This window comes from Gorilla gorilla, chromosome 5, assembly GCF_029281585.2.
Source record: "Gorilla gorilla gorilla isolate KB3781 chromosome 5, NHGRI_mGorGor1-v2.1_pri, whole genome shotgun sequence".
NCBI classification, from domain to species: domain Eukaryota; kingdom Metazoa; phylum Chordata; class Mammalia; order Primates; family Hominidae; genus Gorilla; species Gorilla gorilla.
Window position 1 is genome coordinate 126,184,001 of NC_073229.2, and position 21,754 is coordinate 126,205,754.

General features: G+C 33.2%; 1 protein-coding gene across 5 annotated transcripts in view; it reads left to right on the forward strand.

The window, feature by feature from the left end:
- Nucleotides 1–21,754, forward strand: part of GRIK2 (glutamate ionotropic receptor kainate type subunit 2) — a 685,903-nt gene that overhangs the window by 649,283 nt on the left and 14,866 nt on the right. For all 5 annotated transcript variants that reach the window (XM_055391438.1, XM_055391439.2, XM_019030081.3 and 2 more), the window contains one exon: nucleotides 1,631–1,856. In XM_055391438.1, the coding sequence (XP_055247413.1) occupies nucleotides 1,631–1,856 (226 nt within the window). The remainder of the gene's footprint in view (nucleotides 1–1,630; nucleotides 1,857–21,754) is intronic.

A 21,754-nucleotide genomic window follows, 5' to 3' on the forward strand; every position in this document is an offset into this window, starting at 1 on the left:
CATTAAAATAATAGAAATGCTTAAAGAAATGAAAAATCAGTGCTGGAAAGTATTTCAAGAATTTTAAGTGAGTTTATGTTTTGTAAAATTCTTATTACACCAATTAACTGTTAGTATTGTAGATCAGATATTTCAAATGTGAAATAATATGATAGTTCTTAGTAATTTAACATGAAACTATATACATTTGTAAAGGATACAGTAGCAACATGTCTTAAAGTTGGTTGGTTTTCAGTTGTGATTAAAAAAAAATGTTTGATGTGTTTACCACACGGATTACAGTAAAATATTCACAATGAATGGATTTGTGTACTATTATAAAATATAATTATCTTGGCCAGGCATGGTGGCTCATGCTTGTAATCCTAGCACTTTGGGAGGATGAGGCAGGCATGTTCAGTGTTTCACTGGGGAGCAAAGGTTTGCATTTCTACCCGGTCTTAGCCCTGATTCTGTCCTTGTCTTTATAGAGCACTCATTGTACCTTTTTCTTTTTCCTAGTAAATCATAAGGTACTTATTTCCATTTTATCATTGAAACAGTGCCAGGATTTTTCTCTGTCATATTGTGGGCCTGCCTTGTAGTGGAAGTAGTAGTGATATCACATTTATTTCCTTGCACATGTAGAAATAAAAGCACACTTAAACTGTAAAAAATATTCCATATCTATTTGCTTGGAAAAAGTTTTAACTTTTTATGATAATACAAGCAGTATGATGAATATCCTTCCTGTGTTTGTAACTTCAGGAATATTTTTGGTGTTTGTATAATATAATAATTAAATGATGATAAGGGTTTCACAGATGAACTTTCAAGGAGCAGATGCTAACGTTTTTCCTGTTTATGTTTTACCAGGGCCTTCTGAACAAAACCTATTTTCTTCTTTTAGTAATGAAATTCTAGTAAAGCCCTCCTGAGAATTTTCAGTTGGATATAAACACTATTCAATTGTATTGGTCCAGGAATCTTTAGTTATTTAGTAGGCCTGAATAATAGATTTCTGAAGTCCAGCTTAAAGAAGTACTGAGGTGATCAAATTGTTTCTCAGTGGAAATGTAGACATCTTTATTTGTAACATCCTTATTTGTAACACATTCTGCTCGTCTCTTCAACCCATACATTTTTTGTGTATCCCTGGGGGGTTAATGTAGCATCTGTGTTATGTTAACCCAAGTTGGGGGAAAACAAACAAACTCTTGGAGTCTTACAGTGTCAATCTGAGTGCAATATTTCTCTCTTCCACATTTGTTGTAAAGAAATGTTGACAAATATGAAATACTCAGGTAAGAGACAAGCACAAAGAACTTCCTTATAAATCATTTGTTTTCTGTTGTATGTATAACTTTCAATGATTTACTGGGATGTGTTTTTAAACATGAAGATTTTAAAAAATATATTTGTTAAATAAATCTATACTATACCTAGAAATATGACGAGAAATTGCTATGAGACAGTCATTATACAGATTCAGATTTTTTTGGTATATATATATATATATATTCCTTAAAAATTATATTGTTTAAGATGGTACAAGTGAAGTAAATGTAGTTCATTGTGCCTAAGCATTATAGGAGCACATGGAAACTAAAGAATACCTTTCTTGTGACCAACTTATATTTATTTTCTTCAGAAATCAAAAATCTCCACGTATGACAAAATGTGGGCCTTTATGAGTAGCAGAAGGCAGTCAGTGCTGGTCAAAAGTAATGAAGAAGGAATCCAGCGAGTCCTCACCTCTGATTATGCTTTCCTAATGGAGTCAACAACCATCGAGTTTGTTACCCAGCGGAACTGTAACCTGACACAGATTGGCGGCCTTATAGACTCTAAAGGTTATGGCGTTGGCACTCCCATGGGTAGGTTATATGTCAGCTCTTTGTTCTTTGTTCATTAATCTGAGTTGCTGTAAGACAGGGGAAAAACAGTGTGTCCACATATGCCATTAGGAATTTTGTTTTTACCAAATGCATCCTGCTACCTCTCTGTGATTGTATAAAAGCAGGTTATCATTTTGGACATATTCTTCTAAATAGATAAGTCAAAAACAGGAAAAAATAATTTCTATCAAAATGGTCAGTAGATATTTTTACTGTATCAGTGTTGAAAAACACACAGTATAACCCAGCTAACCTTCTCTTTTCAATCTTAAATTCAAAAAATGTTTTATGAGTACACTAAAGTTTTTGTAACAATTTACTTTTTTAAATTTGTGGCTTACAAATATAGTATTTGACTTAAAGAGTTAACGAAAATAAGTGAGGCATAAATGGCTCTCATGAATATTATCAGAATTGTTTTACTTAAAAGAAGGTAGAAATAGCAGACTATTTACCAATGACATATCTAGAATATTTAACACTAAGGATTATTTTTAACATCCCCCTTCTTTCATATGGCAAATCATTTTTAGTCAAAATAATCAAATGAGATAATGAATTGTAATTTCCAGAAAACCATAATAAAACTCTTGATTATATATATACAAACATGTATGAATATGTATATGATGGTGCCATAAGTAAATAAACACACACACACACACACACACACACATATATATATATATACATAAAACATTACAGTACATGTGTACATGTAGTGGACAGAATAATGGCTTCCCAGAGATGTCCATGTCTTAATCCGCAGAACCTTTGAATATGTTACTTTATAGCAATATACTTTGAATATAGCATATGTTTTGAATATGTATCATAGCAAAAGATACTTTGCAGATGCGATTAAGTTAAGGATCTTGAGATGGGGAGATTTTCCTGGATTAACTAGGTGTGTCCAATGTAATCACAGGAGCTCTTGTAAAAGGGAGAATGTAGGGTTGAGTCATAGTTACCATGTGATTATGACAGGGATGTGAGAGAAGGAGAGAGAGGGAGAGAGAAAGAGAAAGAAGAGAGAGGAGAGAGATTTGTAGATATTATTTTTTGGTATTGAAGATGTAAGAAGAAGCCATGAGCCAAGAAATGCCAGGTGACCTTTAGAAGAAATACAGTCCTTCAGAGACATCACTTTTAGGACTTTTGACATCTAGAACTGTGAGATAATAAATTTTGTATTGTTTTAAGTCACTAAGTTGATGGCAATATTTTAGAGTAGCAACAGGAAACTAATTGTACAGAGGGAAAAAAGTAATAGCATATTTTAATTACATCAATGTACTTTTTGAAAGAAAGGGGAAAACATATTCATGATTTATCACAGTAATATCTAATAATGCTGTACATGCTTTGGACCTAAACTTTTGCAAATTTGTCAATGACTTGGTTAAAACCGATCATTGATTTCTGGCAACTCTGAAATGTCTAGGAAGTCCAATAATTTTCTACCAAAAAATTTAATATTAAATAAATAATATTACATTTGGAAAATCATCTGAAATGTATTATGGTTTAAAAAAAGCTCGAATTAGTTTTGACAAAATTTTGAGATACTAATTCTTGCATTTATGTAGTAGAGTCATAATAAAGAATAATTGTGCAGTCATTATAGAAATGAAAAAAAACAAACGAGTTCTTACTCCCAAAATAGGCAAGTGTAGCTGAGTCCACATAATTGAGGGGTTAATGGTATAATTGGAATTGGCCAATTTTATTTCCAGGTAGAATACAATGCTTATTAAAGAATTAAATATAAATATTTGCTAATTTGAAAGTCAATAAAAGCTCAGTTGTTAAAACTCAACAATAATTCTTTAGAACTTAGACCAACAAAAGATATTTTGGAGGAGGAATATTTTATATTTTACATGTTTTAGACTTCCCAGTACATAATGATACTGGATGCCACTGTTTTTAAATTCTCCACAGAAAACATACCCCCTTTATTACCTGCACCAGGGAAAGGCTTCCTCAAGCTTTATCCCTATTATTCCAATATTATGTACAAATTCAAAATTGGGCAATTAATTTTAATATACTATAAATGTATTAAAATGATTGTGTTTTCACAATTATATTGCTGAGAAACATTTTTTACTTCTCAAAATGTGTTAAATTATACCTTTATCGCCAGTAAGGCTTTGGTTTATTGCCCTAGCTCTGTGTGATGGGAGTGCTCAAATCTTGGCATTCTGCATAGTTAGGTCAGTTATGGTTCTTTCCCTCAATAAGAAATGCATACTGAACCCAGAAACTTCATGAGTTACTGCACCAGTTATTTGGAATTTGTGATGCACAACTTCTTTGATAATTTTTGAAATATGTTTTTTCCTAGGAAAAATCATATACTCTTAAAAGAAGAGGCTGATAATGTGCTATGAATATCATTGTGCAGTATTCTGCACACTGATATTCTGAACTTATTCTTGTCACTACTGTGCTCTTGGACAAGTAACTTGAAATTTATGGCCTCTAACTTTAATTTTTTAAACTAGTAAAAGAAGAGGATTGTATATCTCAGGTCCATTTAAATGCTAAATAATTTGGCAAATAATGTGCTTGATAGATTCTCAGAGTTTAGTCTAAATTAGGCTAGACTACATGGAGAAATATGGTTAGCTGATGTCTTAGAATACATTAAAAAAATCAGGCACACTCTTAAAGTAGTTATGAGAGGTGGAAGCAGGGGTTTGTTAGGCTGCCATTATCCTATAGTTTCATTTGGGAAGAGCTGAAATAAACACATGTTTTAGTATCATTTCTGAAAGGAGTGAGACTCATATATTACTACCATTTTCTCCGGGTTTGCATCGTCTGGATGAGACTCATATATTGCTATCACTCTCTCCTGGTTTCCATTGTCTGGATAAGGGCAGATATTTGTCTCTCTTTTGCTGTTCATTGTTTCAGCCACTATCATAATCTGCATTTCTCAACTGGGAAATTAGCATTTGCCTTTTATGTTACCATTGCTGAAGCATAGTGAAAATGATAATAGTGTGTTAATATATTTACTTACTTACTTTAAAAATTGTACTTAATTATAAACAGAAAAAAAAGGAATTCATTAAGGTGTGAAAAATATTCCTTGAGGTTCTTGCTCTTTCTCAGCAAGAGTTAATGAGAATAGCTATATTCAAAGCAGAGCAATATGGGCTAAGGTTCTGAAAAACTCAGATTACTTCCAGAAGTTCCCCAGGCTTTTTAATTTATACATTCAGGAGCTATAATCCATAGTGAAAATTTCACCTTTAGTGATATCCTATATGTGATCAAAGAGAGGAACTTCCTTTTCTTTGCTTTTATTATTGCTCAGATTTTGAGGTATTTTCAAGAAAGCCTATGTGGTTTGATGAGGAGATTAAAACGGGAAATATTATGAGTCTTTTTGAGTGGGAAATCAGAAAAAAAATTAAAAATTGTGCATATATCCACCCCTGCCCCATTTCCCCCCAAATTCATATATTATCTTCTTAGCCTGCCATGCCTCCTTCTAATTGATTCATTTAGGGGCCTCCCCATCACCATTCATCACTCTGAGTGTGATCATTACTGCCCAAAGTGTGCTGTGAGATCGCTGAATGACTCAGAATAAGCTATTTAATTAAGGAAGCTCTGTTTACACAAAAATACCTTAGTGGAGCAATCAACAATGATGTGAAAGTAAATGCTAAATAAGCTTAAGCAGGTTTAATTAAGTTTGGAGTGACATTAAATTCCTTCATAGTTTTCCTGACTGCAGCAACGTTATTTTAATGTGGCATTTACTGTGTGGTAGATTTCTAAAGTTGCAGGAGACCTTACTTGGTAAGTTAACTGAACTTCTTATTTCATTCAAAACAATATTTTTAAAGGCTCAGAGTGAGTTAAAAGCAAGGAGCAAAATCATAGCAGTTTCATTAAGGAATGTCTAAATTGTGTGAGCAGGTGCCGTCTTGTCTCTTATTTCACCATAGGTGATAATCTATTTATCTGAACTGGGAACATTTCTCCTCCTTAATAGCATTTTTGGCTGCATTGCTTCTCTCCTGACTGCCTGTACTTAAAAGGCTTCTTGGTTTCTCTTTTTCAAATGTTGACTGCATATTGCACTTTGAGGACTAGGCAGACTCAGCAGTCCGTGAGCTGGTAGGAAAGCAGCAGTCTAGAAAAAATTCCATTAGGGCCAGTTGGTATTATTTTGCTTTGCTTTATGCAATTTGGTAGAAATATTATCAAATGACTGAAGGGTCTCATTAAGATGATTTCTATGTTTAGCAATGAGTTAGTGACCTCTTTCTTTCATGTATTAGTTCCTCACAACTTTAACAACAAGCAATGTATGTGGTAGCTGAAAAAGGGATGGAGGGAACTGTGCTCATATTTGTGCATATTATTGATAATGTAATTTTCTATAATTTTAGTTGTTTCTATTTTACTTGTGGGATTAAATCAATAGTGAATTCCAGTCAGTGAGTGTATAATTATTTAACAGTCAGTGAGTAACTATTTCTGTGAACAAAACCCAAAATGAATTAGTCATATAATAGAGAATTACTGAAATACACACTATACATGAAGAATGTAAAGATAAAGTGGACATATTTACAATGCCCTTTAATATGAAGATTAAATTTAAAAATAATTTTAGCCATACACAAAGCTGTTACATACATTTTATTTCTCTCATATTTACTGATTTAATTAGAAATATTAGGGTATATTTTATTTAGTAATTGACTTTAATGTTACCTTTATAAGCTAATGCTTTAAAACAATATTATCTATGAATATCAAAAAGCAGTAGTACCATTAATAATCTTCAAGTAACTTTTATCAAATTATAATGTGCTTACCCATAATTAGCCTAAAGTAAAACATGTAACAATAGGTTATATTATTGAGTTTTTATGGTAGAAGTACACTACTTTGACATATAAACAAAATGAAATTTCCTTTTTTTATAAACAAAATGAAATTTCCTTTTTTTACTTCTATTTTCTAATGTTAAATGCTTAAGATTCACTCTTTATTTTTAAATTTCTCATTATTTGGTGAGGTAAGAGATGTAGAATTGGTACCAGTGGAGGTACGTTGTTTGTTTGAGGCAGATGCCAATGTTTGTAAAAATAGAAATCAGTATGAGAAGAATGTTGTTCCCTGTTTTATTCACCATCCATTTCTAAAATTCTCAATTTATCATATAATAAGTACTGAAATATTCATCATTATAGATGCATAAAATTGCCAGCCTTCAGTTTTTCAGCTTTACTGAAGTGAATGAATACATTTGTCTTCATTAGTTTAACATAATGCACAAAAATTGATGCAAATTATTCATCTTTCTGCAGGTCAACCCTTCCATTAAAATGCATTCTATTTTCCCTTTGCATAAGCAGCACAATTTTAATATTTGAAGTGATTTTGCAGGGCTAAATCTAGATCTAATAATTTTCAGAGACTGAATTAAACAAACTCAAATTACACCTGTTCAAGCTGTACATTCCTGGCATATTTGTTAAGTCTAGATTATATGTCACTGAAAACACAAGAATCTCAATAAGTTATGCCTGCTCCACAGACATCATTAACAGGCTGCATGCTACAATCTAGGAGGCTTCAACAGGGAATTTGATGAATTGTGAGCACCACTGTGAACAGCCGTGATTAATATTGCAAATGTTGACCAAATGGTACCCAAACAATGTAGAAATGGATAATTCTCATAAAACAGAGTTCTGACAGATTTTATACACAAAGATTGGATCATTTAATTCATTTACTGATTAGTCCAAGACGATGGCTTCAAATTTTACTTTAGATCAGTTAGCCACAGACTGTCAGACTATGTCAGATAGTTGTCCTTGGGTTAGCGTAAGATCAATGAGGAGTCACTCTTATTAGAAAAAAGCTAGTCAAATGTTTGTTCTAAATACCAAACCCAAATGCTTTGCATTTGCTGACCCTCATGTGACAGACATATTCGTAGCATGTTGCATGGAGTCTTTGGCCTTTGTAGTCAGATGACTTGTGTGCAAATTTTAGTTTCACCTGGATGAAACCTGAAGAAGTTACTGAGTCCCTATTACACTTAGTGTCCTCATGTATATAAGCAGATATAACCACGTTCACATAATTGGATTGTGATAAAGATTCAGCATATTATATTTTTAGTACTTGAATCAGAATAGGTAGCATAAAGAATTTTAAAGAAATGTTTTGGATTGTGATAAAGATTGAGCATATTATATTTTTAGTACTTGAATCAGAATAGGTAGCATAAAGAATTTTAAAGAAATGTTTTGATCACTTCTAATATGAGGTTTTAGAAAATTTAAAAAAAAGTGTTTATTTTGAAGAAATGTTCTCTAATAATTGAAAGAATATGTTAGTGGTCTCTATACATTTTTAGAACTGTCTTGTCTTTGTGTGTTTAGGGATATTAAATATATAGCCAAGAAAGCAGAGTATTAGTATGACCCACTGTTAACCAGCTGGAAACCTGTTTCTAATGAAACCTACCTGGGATTTTACCATCAGCCAATCAGTATATTGTAATTAGATAACTATCATTTTGTGGGAAGAAAGTGACTGATATCTACTGTATAAAGTTAAGAAAATTCCTATCATAAGGCATTATCTGAACAAGCAAAATGGTTTTCCATTTCCAAACATGTCTTGAACTTTTAGTAACAGAGCTCAAAATGTATTAGGAGAAGTATCATCTCTAAAGACATGTTTAGTAAACAATCTTTTTAGTAAACAGAGCTCAAGATATACTAGGAGAAAAATCATCTCTAAAGGCCTGTATATTTTCTTTACATTTGACCAATCTACAAGAATTTCATTACTCTTTCCTGCTTAGCTCTGTAAAATAATGAACATAAAATATAAACATAAATCATCTTTCTTTTTTAGAAGACAGATAAGGAAAAACAAATTTGACATAAAATAGAGAAAAATGCAATATTGGACATAAACAAATGCCTGTTATTAGTGCAGGGACTTAGATAGCTGGAGCTTAGTGAGACCAAAGCAGACAGACCAAATTGCAAAAGGGACTTAAGCAATACTTAAAGGATGGGTAGTTCACTGTCTTGAAAAAAATATATTTTTTCTTCCAATTTTAGGGTTCTTAATGATTATTCAGGATAATGATTTAATATAAAATGGTCCAACTCTTATAATTCTTTCCTTGGAATTTTACATTAGATTTGGAAAAAAGCATAATAGTAAGGAAATCATTGCTGACATAACCATTCCTAATACTATTCTAATGATTGCTGATGGCAAAATCATAAGAAAGGTAGGGTTTATAGGATAAAATTATTTCTATTTTCATACTTAGTGTCAGAGTTTCACGGTTTAATACTCAAGAAATATGACAGCAAATCTATTTCACCAGTCACTTTTAACTAATATATATGAAATATGTCAGAACCAGTAAAAATAGTTGGCTGTTTCATTACAGGTTGATAACATTTTCTTTTTCACAAGTTAGAGGATATACAGAATATTAATAAAAGGCAACTAATACATATACTCTATAATTTGAATTCTTCATTGATACATTTTATATGCCATATATAAGCATCTCCCTTTATGATCTTAGGTACCTGAATATTTTCCTGCATATTCTATAAATATTCCTTCAATTAGAATGCGTTTATATTATTTAAAAAAATTTTTTAAACTAAACATTTATAATGTGTATATTTATGACGTAAAAGCGACATTGTGATTTATGAATACAATAAGGAATGATTAAACTAATTAGCATATCAATCACCTCAGATACTTATCTTTTTATGGTGTAAACATTTGAAATTTACTCTATTAGAATTTTTGAAATGTACAGTACACTGTTACTAATTATATTCACCATGTTGTGCAATAGATTTAAAAAGACCCTGTTCCTCTTGTCTGAGATTTTTTACCCTTTGACCATCATCTCCCCATTTCTCTCAACCCTCCAGCCTCTGCTTTCTGTTTCTATCAGTTCAAATATGTTAGATCCCACATGTCAGTGAGAATATGTGATGTCTGTCTTTTTGTGCCTGGCCTCTTTCATTTAGCATAATATTCTCTTGTTTCATCTAGATTGTCGCAAATGACAGAATTTCATTATTTTTTAGGGCTGAATAATATTCCATTGTGTGTATATGTACTGCATTTTCTTTTTATTCTCTGATCCATTATAAACATAAGGTTAATCTTATAACTTGGCTATTGTCAAAAGTACTGCAATGAGTAATGGAATGTGCACATCTCTTTGACAAGCTGATTGATTTCAAATCTTTTGAGTAAATACATAGAAGTAAAATTGATGGATCATATACTAATTTTACTTTTAGTTTTCTGAGGAGCCTCCACACTGTTTCCCATGATGGTTGCATTAATTCACATTCCCACCAACCGTATGCAAGGGTTTCCTTTTCTCCACATCCTGATCTGATGGTTTTATAAGGAGTTTTCACTTTTACTTCTTTCACATTCTCTCTTGCCACCACCATGTAGAAAGTGCCTTTCACTTTCCTCTGTTATTGTGAGGCCTCCCTAACCACACGGAGCTGTGAGGCCATTAAGCCTATTTTTCTTCACAGTCTCAGGTATGTCTTTATCAGCAGCTTGAAAATGGACTCATACAGAGGAATACCATTGAAAGGCCTTAATTTTATAGAAGTATAAGAAATTCATGGGCAAAAATGATAAGGATACAAAAAGAGTAATTTCATCTTTAAAAATATATCAATCCATAACATTTTAATCACCAAATGGTGTCAGATAAAAGTGAACCAATCTTTCTGATACCTAATAATCTTTTCACATTGCGTATCTGTTCAATCAGTACCTTGCTGAAAATTTTCTAGTGGTGCTCTCGAGCTATCAGATAAAATACTAATTCCTAACAATATCATGCAATCCCTTTCTTTTACCTATCTCAAGATTTCTATATTAGTCTGTTTTCATGCTGCTGATAAAGACATACCCAAGACGGGATAAAAAGAGGTTTAATTGGACTTACAGTTCCACATGATTGGGAAGGCCTCAGATTTATGGTGGGAGGTGAAAGACACTTATTACATGCAGGCAGCAAGAGAAAAATGAGAAAAATGCAAAAGCAGAAACTCCTGATAAAACCGTCAGATCTCGTGAGACTTATTCACTACCACCAGAACAGTATGGGGAACCACCCACATGATTCAATTGTCTCCCACTGGCTCCCTCCCACAATACATGGGAATTATGGGAAAACAATTCAAAATGAGATTTGGGTGGGGACACAGAGCCAAACCATATCATTTCCTTTCTGAATTTATCCCCTCTTCCCTACATCTAACCTGATAACAATACAAACAAGTTGGGTTTCCCTCTGCCTGAGTTGACCTTTTTTCACTCTTCCTCCAATTTTCTGGTTGAATTCTCTTATCCAGATAAATTTCTTATGCTGACCTTTTCATCTCTTTACACACTTTTCCTAGGCTGCCACAGAAATACATAGGATCTCTCTCTTTTGGAACCATAGCACATTTTCAGATATTCCTATATAGTTTTTGGTATATAATATTACAATTCTTAAAGTATCTTTTTCTCCATTAAGATGATAATATGAGTGTCCTAATGGCAAGGACCATAAATGAATTAATTTTTACCCATACTGTCTCACTATTAATTGTTAAGTACATAAATATTACTTAGCATAGCTGTGAGATCCTAAGTATGTAACGGTGAACAATATAACCATGACCCCTGCCCTCCTAGAGTTTTCAGTGTAACAAAGAATATATAAAATTTAGCAAGTTTTTACAAATAAACAGGGTAATGTGTTACAGAATTATGTGACAGATGAAACTATAATAAATTAGTCTTCAGGAAAGGTAAGCAAAAAAGATTACTTCTATTTAATAACAGGAGTAAGAATGATAACTCTTCTTTTACTTTTGCTACCTTTTTCTTACTTCTCTCTCTTCTCTTTCCATCTACATTCCAGTTTTGGAAAGGTGTTCATAGAAAAGGAAAATGATAGTGAGAGCATCTCAAATCCATTTTGTTCATTTCTTCTAGATTTAGAGGCTAGGATGAGGTACAAGATATCAGGGCCATGGGAGAATTTAGCCAAATATAAATGACACTGTTCATGTAGAAATGAGAGAAGAGAGGTTAAAAATCATCTGGTATCAAGAGAATAAAAAAAATTTACTAAAGACATACCTAATAAATAATTAGCTAATAATGCAAAGAACTTTTAAAACACAATCATAATAAACAACCCCACTAAAAAATGGTCCAAAGATCTTAACAGACACCTCATCAAAGGAAATACACACATACCAAGAGAGCATATGACAATGCTCCATATCATATGTCATAAAAGAAATGCAAATTAAAATAATGCTTTATTTAAAAAGCAATGAAGAAAAATTGCAAGAGTAAGTTGTTACCTATCAATAATAACCTTGAATGTAAATTAATTCTTCCATCAAAATACATACAGTGGCTGCATGTATTTTTAAAAAGATCAAATTATATGTTGCATATAAGAGATTCTTTTTAGCTTTAAGAATATTCATAACTGAAAGTGAAGTGATGGAAAAGGTATTCCATGCACGTGGTAACCAAAAGTCAGCAGGGACGGCTATACTTAGAGTTCAAGTGAAAAGCATTTATAGAAGACAAAGAAGGTCATTATTTAATGATAAAGGAGGAAATAAGAGGACATAATACTTGTAAATATATATGCACCAAATATTGATTCACCTGAATATATAAAGCAAATATTAATGGACTGAAAGAAGAAATTAAAATAATAGTAAAAGGCACCAATACCCCACTTTTATTAATAGGTAAATCATCCAGACAGCAAATTAACAAGAAAATACCGGGCTTGAACTGCACTTTTGATATTGTTTGGCTCTGTCCTTACCCAAATCTCATGTAGAATTGTAATCCCCACATTTTAGGGAGGGACATGGTGGGAATTAATTGGATCATGGGGGCAGATTTCCCCCCATGCTATTCTTGTGATAGTGAGTGAGTGCTCACGAGATCTGATGGTTAAAAAGTGTGACACTTCTCCCCACAACCCGCGCCCACTGCCACCATGTGAAGAAGGTCCTTGCTTCCCCTTAGTCTTCTTCCATGATTGTAAGTTTCTTGAGGCCTCCCAGTCATGCTTCCTGTTAAGCCTTCAGAACTGTGAGTCAATTAAAACTCTTTTCTTCATAAATTTCCCAGTCTCAAGTGGTTCTTTATAGCAGTGTGCAAATGGACTATTAAAACTTTATATGGAATGGACCTAACAAACATATATAGAACTTTCCATTCAAGAGCAGTAGAATGTGCTTTCTTCTCAACTGTCCATGTAATATTCTCCAAGACAGGGCATAGTTTAGGCCATGAAACAAATCTTAATAAATTCAAAAAGGTTGAAATTATACGTAGTATTGTTTCTGACCACAACAGTATGAAACTGGAAATCAATAACAAGAAATCTTGGAAAATTAACAAGTATGTAGAAATTAAACAACATGCTCCTGAACAACTAGTAGGTCAAAAAAAAAATCAAAAGGAGTATTAAAAATATATTGAAACAAATGACAATAGAAACACAATATATCAAAACCTACAGAATGCAGCAAAAGCAGTTCTATGAGGGAACTTTATAGCAACAAATGCCTCTACTTAAAAAGAACGAAGATCCCAAATAGCCTGACATTATGCCTCAAGGAGCTAGAAAAGGAAGAACAAACTAAACCCTAAAGTTAGCAGAAGTAAATAATAAAGATCAGAACAGAAATACATCAAACAGAGAATAGAAAAACCATAGGAAAAAAACCCAACAGTCACTTCTTTAAAAAAATAAACAAAATAGACAAACCTTTTACTAGGCTAAGGGCAAAAAGAGAGGCGACTCAAAATCAGAAAGAAAAAGAAGACATTAAACTGAAAACTCTAAAGCATTACTGAAAGAGATTGAAGACACAATAAGTAAAAAGATATCTATGTTCATAGATTGGAAGAATTAATATTGTTAAAAATTTTCTTCCTGGCCAGGTTTGGTGGCTCATGCCTGTAATCTCAGCACTTTGGGAGGCCGAACTGGGTGGATCACAAGGTCAGGAGTTCGAGACCAGCCTGGCCAACATGGTGAAACCACATCTCTACTAAAAATACAAAAAATTAGCTGGGCATGGTGGTGCGAGCCTGTAATCCCAGCTACTCAGGAGGCTGAGGCAGGAGAAAATTGCTTTAACCCAGGAGACAGAGGTTGCAGTGAGCCAAGATCACGCCAATGCACCCCAGCCTGGGTGGCAGAGCAAGGCTCCATCTCAAAGAAAAAAGAAAAAAAAATATTTCTTCCTACCCAAAGCTATCTACAGTTTTAATGCAAACTCTCTTAAACTTCCATTGTAATTTCTCATAAAAAATAGAAAAGCAATCCTATAGATTATGTGAAATCACAAAAAGGCCTAATACTCAAGGCAATAATGAGCAAAATAAAATAAAATAAAGCTAGAGGCATCACAATATCTGATTTCAAATTACACTGCAAATCAATAGTAATCAAAATAGCATGGTACTTCCCCCTCCCAAGAAAAAAATAGACATATTGACCAATGGAACTGTATGGAGGGTGCAGAAATGAACCCACACATGTATGGTCAATTGTCAAAACTATCAAGAACACTCAATGGAAAAAAATAGTTCTTCAATCAACGGCATTGAGAAAACTGGATATCCACAAGCAGAAGATGTAATTTGGTCTTTTTCTCACACCACATACAAAAATCAACTCAAAATGCATTAAAGAATTAAAACTAAGGTCAGAAATTGTAGAAGTACTAGAAGAAAACATAGGGCAAAAACTATGCAACACTGAGCTGGGCAATATTTTTTAGATTTGAACCCAAAAGTGCAGGCAACAAAAGCAAAAATAGACAAATGGGATTACATCAAACTAAAAGCTTCTGCAAAGGAAGGAAAAAAAATAATAGTGTGAAGAGACAACCTAGAGATTGTGAGAAAATATTTGCAAGCCACACACTCAATAAGGTGTTAAATCAAAACTATATTAAGAACTCAGACAACTGAATAGCAAGAAAAAATTATTTAAATGAGTAAGGGACCTGAATAGATATTTCTCAAAAGAAAACATACAAATGGCTAACAGATATATGAAAAAAAATTCACCATTGTTATTCATTGGGGAAATGCAAATTAAAACCACAGTGACATATCACCTCACACTAGTTAGAATAGCTATAACAAAAAAGACATAATGTTTTGGAGTAATGACAAGCTAGAAGAAATGTAATATTATTAGTAGTCTACTTCATAAAAATATTTTCCTAGAACCAAAGTGAGCAACTAGTACCACACCACTACCTAATGCTAGGTCATATACAGCATGTAATATAATATAATTACAATATCTGAATAACTAATGAATATAAAATAAAAGAAACAAATGTCCTTTAGGAGGTAGCCAGAGAGGATATGTCATATGAAAAAAAAGCAATACCCAGTAAGCCCTTTAGACTTTTAATAAAATGTATGAAGGATTTGGGTTCTATTAAGGAAGAACAAAAAGCATATTTTTATTATTTTTTTCAAAAATTGGTTTCATCAATTTTAGTATACAGCTATATTTAAATAGTTCTTATAACTCTTGTCCCACAAAATTATCTTGCAAATAGACTTCAAAGCCAGTTGTGGAACTGTGTTTTAATACAAGCAGTGTGCTGTGAATTCTTATGAAGCATATGGAGCAATAGATGAAAAAGGGAACCTACAAATAATACAAATTGATAAGCTGTGAGTTCACAATATGTAAGTTCAAAGGCAGAAAGGAGAGTACATAGGGTCAGACAGAAAAATCTAATGAAGGGGCAACATATTTTCGACAGAGAGAACACATGTAATGACAATAGTAATTGTTATCTAAGGTTATCTTACTTTACAATAAGTATTAATAGTAATTATTGTTCCTAAAGCAGTACAAATTGAATTTAAAAGAAAAGAATTTATGGGGACATTAATAAGCGAGAGGGAAAAATTCTTCCCCGACAATAAATTTAAACATTATAAACAAGTTTTATTTAATTTTTTCTGTTCTTTCCTTTAATAGATAGATGGAAGCCTTTACTTTGCTAATGTATAATGTGAATTTGCATGAGATATATTTGATATGTAGTATTATTCAAGATTATTTGTACAAGTAATCCTTTACAAATCAAACAGATGTACATTTACCAAAAACAGAAGTGCATGTGGGAAGAGCCACTTTGGGAAATACTGTTGTAATGAGTTTTAGAAGGAGATATATTATAAAAAGCAAGAATGATTTTGTTTCTGACCCTTGTAATTGATTAAAGCATACAGAAGCTTGATTTGAAAGTAAAGAAACATTTGAAAGGCTGAATGAGAGGTTTCCAGAATGTAAGATAATGCAATTTCAGCATGTTAAATATAAGATACATTGATTTCAAGATATATTTTTAAATATAGGATAATGTGATTTCAGTATATTCATTATTGGACAATTTGCTGTGCAACCTTTAAAGAAAAGTTATTTATCCATGAATAAGCCTCCCTCAGAATTAAAAGAAATGCTGACTGCATTTACTTTATTAGTTCTATATTATCTAGACGTAATGAAATAAGATAAAGAGAAAAATGTTGGCATGTAAAACTGAGAGTTTGTACAGGGCAGTAAAAGAGCAATAGAAGAAATAAATCAATATATTGTATATAATAGACTTATACTTTAAAATTAAGTATTTAGAACTACGTGTGCATTTCATTCTACAAGTAAGGTTCCTAGAATGATAGAGAGGAAAGAAAGGAAGAAGGAAAAAAGGGGGAAGGGAAAGAATGATAGAGGGGGAAGGGAGAGAAGAGCACGGGAGGGAAGTGGAAGTTACGGAAGGAAGGGGAAGGGAACAACAGAATACAGGACCCCAGCACGGTGGCTCAGGCCTGTAATCCCAGCACTTTGGGAGGCCAAGGCGGGTGGATCACGAGGTCAAGAGATTGAGACCATCCTGGCCAACACGATGAAACCCCGTCTCTACTAAAAATACAAAAATTAGCTGGGCGTAGGGTGCCTGTAATCCCAGCTACTCGGGAGACTGAGGTAGGAGAAGCACTTGAAACTGGGAGGCGGAGGTTGCAGTGAGCCAAGATGGCACCACTGCACTCCAGCCTGGGCGACAAGAGCAAAACTTGGTCTAAAAAAAAAAAAAAAAAAAAACCAAAAAAAATGGAATAAGAAATAAAAAGAGAGTACAGGAAAGGCAAAAAAAGAAAAAGAAAAAGGAAAGGGAACACAGAGGAATGAAAAAGTAGGGAGGGAGAAAAGGAGGAAAGGGAAGAGGGAGAAAAGGAGGTAGGGAGGGAGGGAGGACAGAAGGAAGGAAGGAAGGAAAGAAAGAAAAAGAAAGATAAGAATAACTCAATTTAATAAACCCAGCAAGTTAGCTCTGAAATATTTAGTGAGATTTGTGTTCACTGTTTATAATAATCACAGTTTAATCTCTTAAAGAGTTTTAATCTATGTCTTGGGCGAGATTCTCATGAAATTACAATATCACATAAAAATATTTGATTAAAGTTTAACGTAAAAGGGGCATTTAGAGACAATAACTCTATTGTTAAGGAAGTTCTGGATAGATACATTTGTAGTTTTTATGTGCCCATCCATACGCTGTCATTGTATGTCACTTGAAACTGCCTCTATACCTCCTTTGAGGGCTCATTTGGAGCATCAGGTCTTATACATCTGACATATGAAGAGGTTTCACTATGTAATAAATGTATGTACTATGACTGCCTGCTTCCCTCCCTCCCTTCCTTCTTTGCTTCCTTCCTTCCTTCCTTCCTTCCTTTCTTCCTTCCTTCCTTCCTTCCTTCCTTTTCTTCCTTCCTTCCTTCCTTTCTTCCTTCCTTCCTTCCTTTTCTTCCTTCCTTCCTTCCTTCCTTCCTTTCTTCCTTCCTTCCTTCCTTTCTTCCTTCCTTCCTTTCACTCTCTGCAAGCTAGGACTTTTTTTACATGGTAAAAGGGATCTTTTGGCAAGTTGTAAAAAGATAATTTACAAACATAAGAGTTCCTTACTGTGAATATGGAGAATTTGTTTAAATTATCAAAGAAAATCCCACTGAGAGCAGCGATACAGAAAGAACCAAAGATTAGAGATTGAAATGAAGATTCAAGGCCTAATTTGGCTTTAAAAGTGTTTGGTTTATCCTGAATTTTTAAAAATAATTTATTTGTCAATATTTTAAATGTGTGAATTTTAGACAAAATATTTCATATGATCTGACCAAAAAAAAAAAGAAAATATATGGTCACCCTGTGACCATATAGTCTCACAAGGTTTTAGTAAAACTGAAACTGAAGGCCATCTGTCTATTTTGAGTGTTGCAGTTTTCCACATATTTTTGTCTACCTTCCTCCATTCTTTTATGGTTGTCTGTCCTCCTAACAGTTTGAAAATTGACTCTAAGTTACAATGATGCATGTTCTAATAGACACATTTATAATTTCCTTAGTGTTTTCTAATTAAAGTTAGAGGCCTCTTGAAAACATATACATATTTCTTGAAGGTGACCTTACAGTGTGACTCCTGAGCTTCTCTCAGTTGACATTCAGTAACATCAGTTCTTTGTTTGCCAACGTACAGATTCATTTGGGAGTTTGGACTTGGGAGGAACTGTCTCTACATAATTAATGAGTGTTCACTTCATTAGAGCTAAGTGCATGGCTGTTCATGTCACAGGAAGAATGGAAGATTCTTTCGTTCTTTGGTCTCAATGTGTCCTTGAAATTTTTCATCTAGCTGAAATTTCAGTCCACATTTGACTTCAACTGGCATATTTGTAGAAATATTTCCAAAGGAGCATCAAATTATGTATCAAATAAGTAATAATTCATTTTTAATTACTTGTCCTTTTAAAAAATACTTAAACTAGATCAATGATGGAAGGACAAGTAAAACATGTCATTGATTTATTGGCATTGATTATATTCCTTATATTATTTCATCTTGTTTAAAACCTTAATAAGAAGCCCATTAACTTTGTACATTTGATTCAAATCAAATATCATTTAAACATTCCTATGTTCATAAAAGCAAGTGTGCTGAGGTTTTCTAGCAATGGAAAATTTGTATATTCACAATCAATGCTGGAAATAGGAAGTTCAGCTGGCGAAAAGTCAAGAGGTGTCTCACTTGCTGAAAAGTAGGTTGCTTTTGTTTATTTGTGTCTTATTTTGTTCTTGAGAATGTAATGGAGAATATAGTGTTTGAAGATACTGGAATAGACATCCCAGTGCAGTTGGTGCATATAGTGAGTTGGCAATAATATTATATTCTTTCAATAGTTCTCAAAATGAGAAATGAGCTCTCACAAAATAAATACTTAAGTGGATTAAGAATTTTCTATATTTGAAAGTCTACTTTCCAAGTAATCACCCTTCACAAATCTTGCTTATAATTATATTTATATAAAAGAAATTACAGTCTGGGCACCTTGGCTCACGCCGATAATCCCAGCACTTTACAGGGCAGGTGGATTGCTTGAGCTCAGGAGGTCAAGACCAGCTGGGCAACATGGTGAACAGATGGGGTGGTGGGCACCTGTCATCCCAGCTACTCAGGATGCTGAGGCAGGAGAATCGCTTGGGCCTGGGAGGCAGAGGTTGCAGTGAGCCAAGATCCCACCACTGCACTCCAGCCTGGGTGAAAGAGCAAGACTGTCTACAAAGACAAACAACAACAACAACAACACACACACACACACACACACACACACACAAAGAAAAGAAATTACAACTTTTTGTTAACCAGGTGTGGCCATTTTCACAAACACTATCAACACAAGATTTGTTGCATATACTGTTTCTAATTCAAAGAAATTGATAAACTATCATTCTGTTTAAAATGGAGATACTCTTCCCCATTAAGTAAGCATTTATTTTGCAGGGAAAATATATCATTATTGAATAAAATTGATCTTTCAACTGGCACCATGCTAGATATAGCAAATTAATAAATACTGAATAGTCAAGCAAAATGACCTTAGTTTATGGTGTTTTATTACATATCACAGAGACTCAAGCACCATGTTATTGCTCTTACGTTATGTTAAAATGTTTTTAGTCAGTTATTATGCTCCTCAGAATATGCAAACATTTGCTGAGAGCCTATGATTTGAAAAATGATTGAGAATTCAGATGGATGGATGTTTCTTTAGTGTTCTTTAGTGTTTATGCTAATGGATGTAGATATTCATCTGTATTAGATATTACATAAGTGATATTTGTGTTAATTTGTTGACCAGAAACATATAAAAATAATGAAGCACATGCATCTTTCTATATCTGTTAGATGGATGGATGGGTGGATAAGTGGATGGATGGACTGATTGGACAGACAGACAGATAATAGATAGCCTCCATACAAAAAAGCTTGCAATGTATTTAGGAAAATAGACCGTATCTCAACAGGTAAATAATAATATCAGGGAACCTAGGCTGAATGCCCAGTGAGTGATCAAGACAGAAAGTAGTATAAGTTGGGCTAATATATTGAAATCTGAAGTGGTTAAGGGGCAGAATTTACACTGCACCTTCATGTTAGATTAGTATTTTAAGAAGAGCACAGGGGAGAAACTGAGAAGCAGAAATTCCCCTAATATGCTTAAGAATTATTGCATAATGAAAATAAAATATTTGAGTTCTAATTATAGGAATGGGCAATGCCCCTATTTAGGAAGGCTGTAAAAAATGTAGAGAAGCCATAAACTTCTACAGCTTCTAAGTAGAGAAAAGATGATGTTAAACAACTCTTCAGTTGAGTTTGGTAGATCTTCATTTGTCCAACTATTTCAGCAGGTTATTTACATTCTATGGTTCTCGTCTTTCTACTTTTACATTGCCTACTCTCACTAAAAGAGATGTATAGATGTGGACACATTCAAATCAAAACAAAATTGCAGGCAATGTTGAATACAAGCTGAAATGTTTAATATTTTTCTGGAAGCAGGAAAACACTATGGGTGAATTTGTACCCAAAAAATGGAATGTGCAGTATAGTGTCTTAGGAAAAAGATCACACTTTAGAAGCAGGCTATTTCTGGGTGGGGGAAAGGAATAAAACCAATCCCTTGGAACAGATGTGGAAAAATGCATGTGCTTCAATATTTTTATATGTTTCTGGTCAATGAATTAGCAGATATTACTTATCATGTAATATCTAATGCAGATGAGTATGTACCTCCATTAGCATAAACAATACGTTTTATTTATATTGTTGCCTCCACTGGAAAAAAACAAAATAAAACATTGTCTCTAAAAAATAAACTGATAAAGGAACAACACCCCAAATGTTTACAATACGAGGTTGTATGCCCCTTGATTTATAAATTAAATCTCCATAATGATTTTTAAATTATCTAAGTCCATACAACCTGTGACTTCTGTTATGCACATCACATAACAGATACTAGTGACTGCCCATTATCTGCTAAGTAAAAGATACCATTGAATACAGCTTATTAGTAATTATTCCCTTAAATTACTGCATTTAATCTTGGGAAACACCAATTTTTCACAACTTTTCTGGTCTAAAAATAGAGATAGCTGTTTTATCAGTGCTCTGGTTTCAGTGTAGAATAAATTGTAGATATGAATGAAACATCTTTGCACTCTATCCGTTTTCCTTTGTGGATTCTTTCTTACGTTTTACAATGCTGTAAGCTGAGTCCACCTTTTAGGAGACATATTCTTTCTTAAAACAAAATTCATTTAATTCCTCAATATCTAGCAAGGCTATCCATTTTAATGATCTTGTTAAACGTCTATGTCTTTTTTCCAGTTGTTT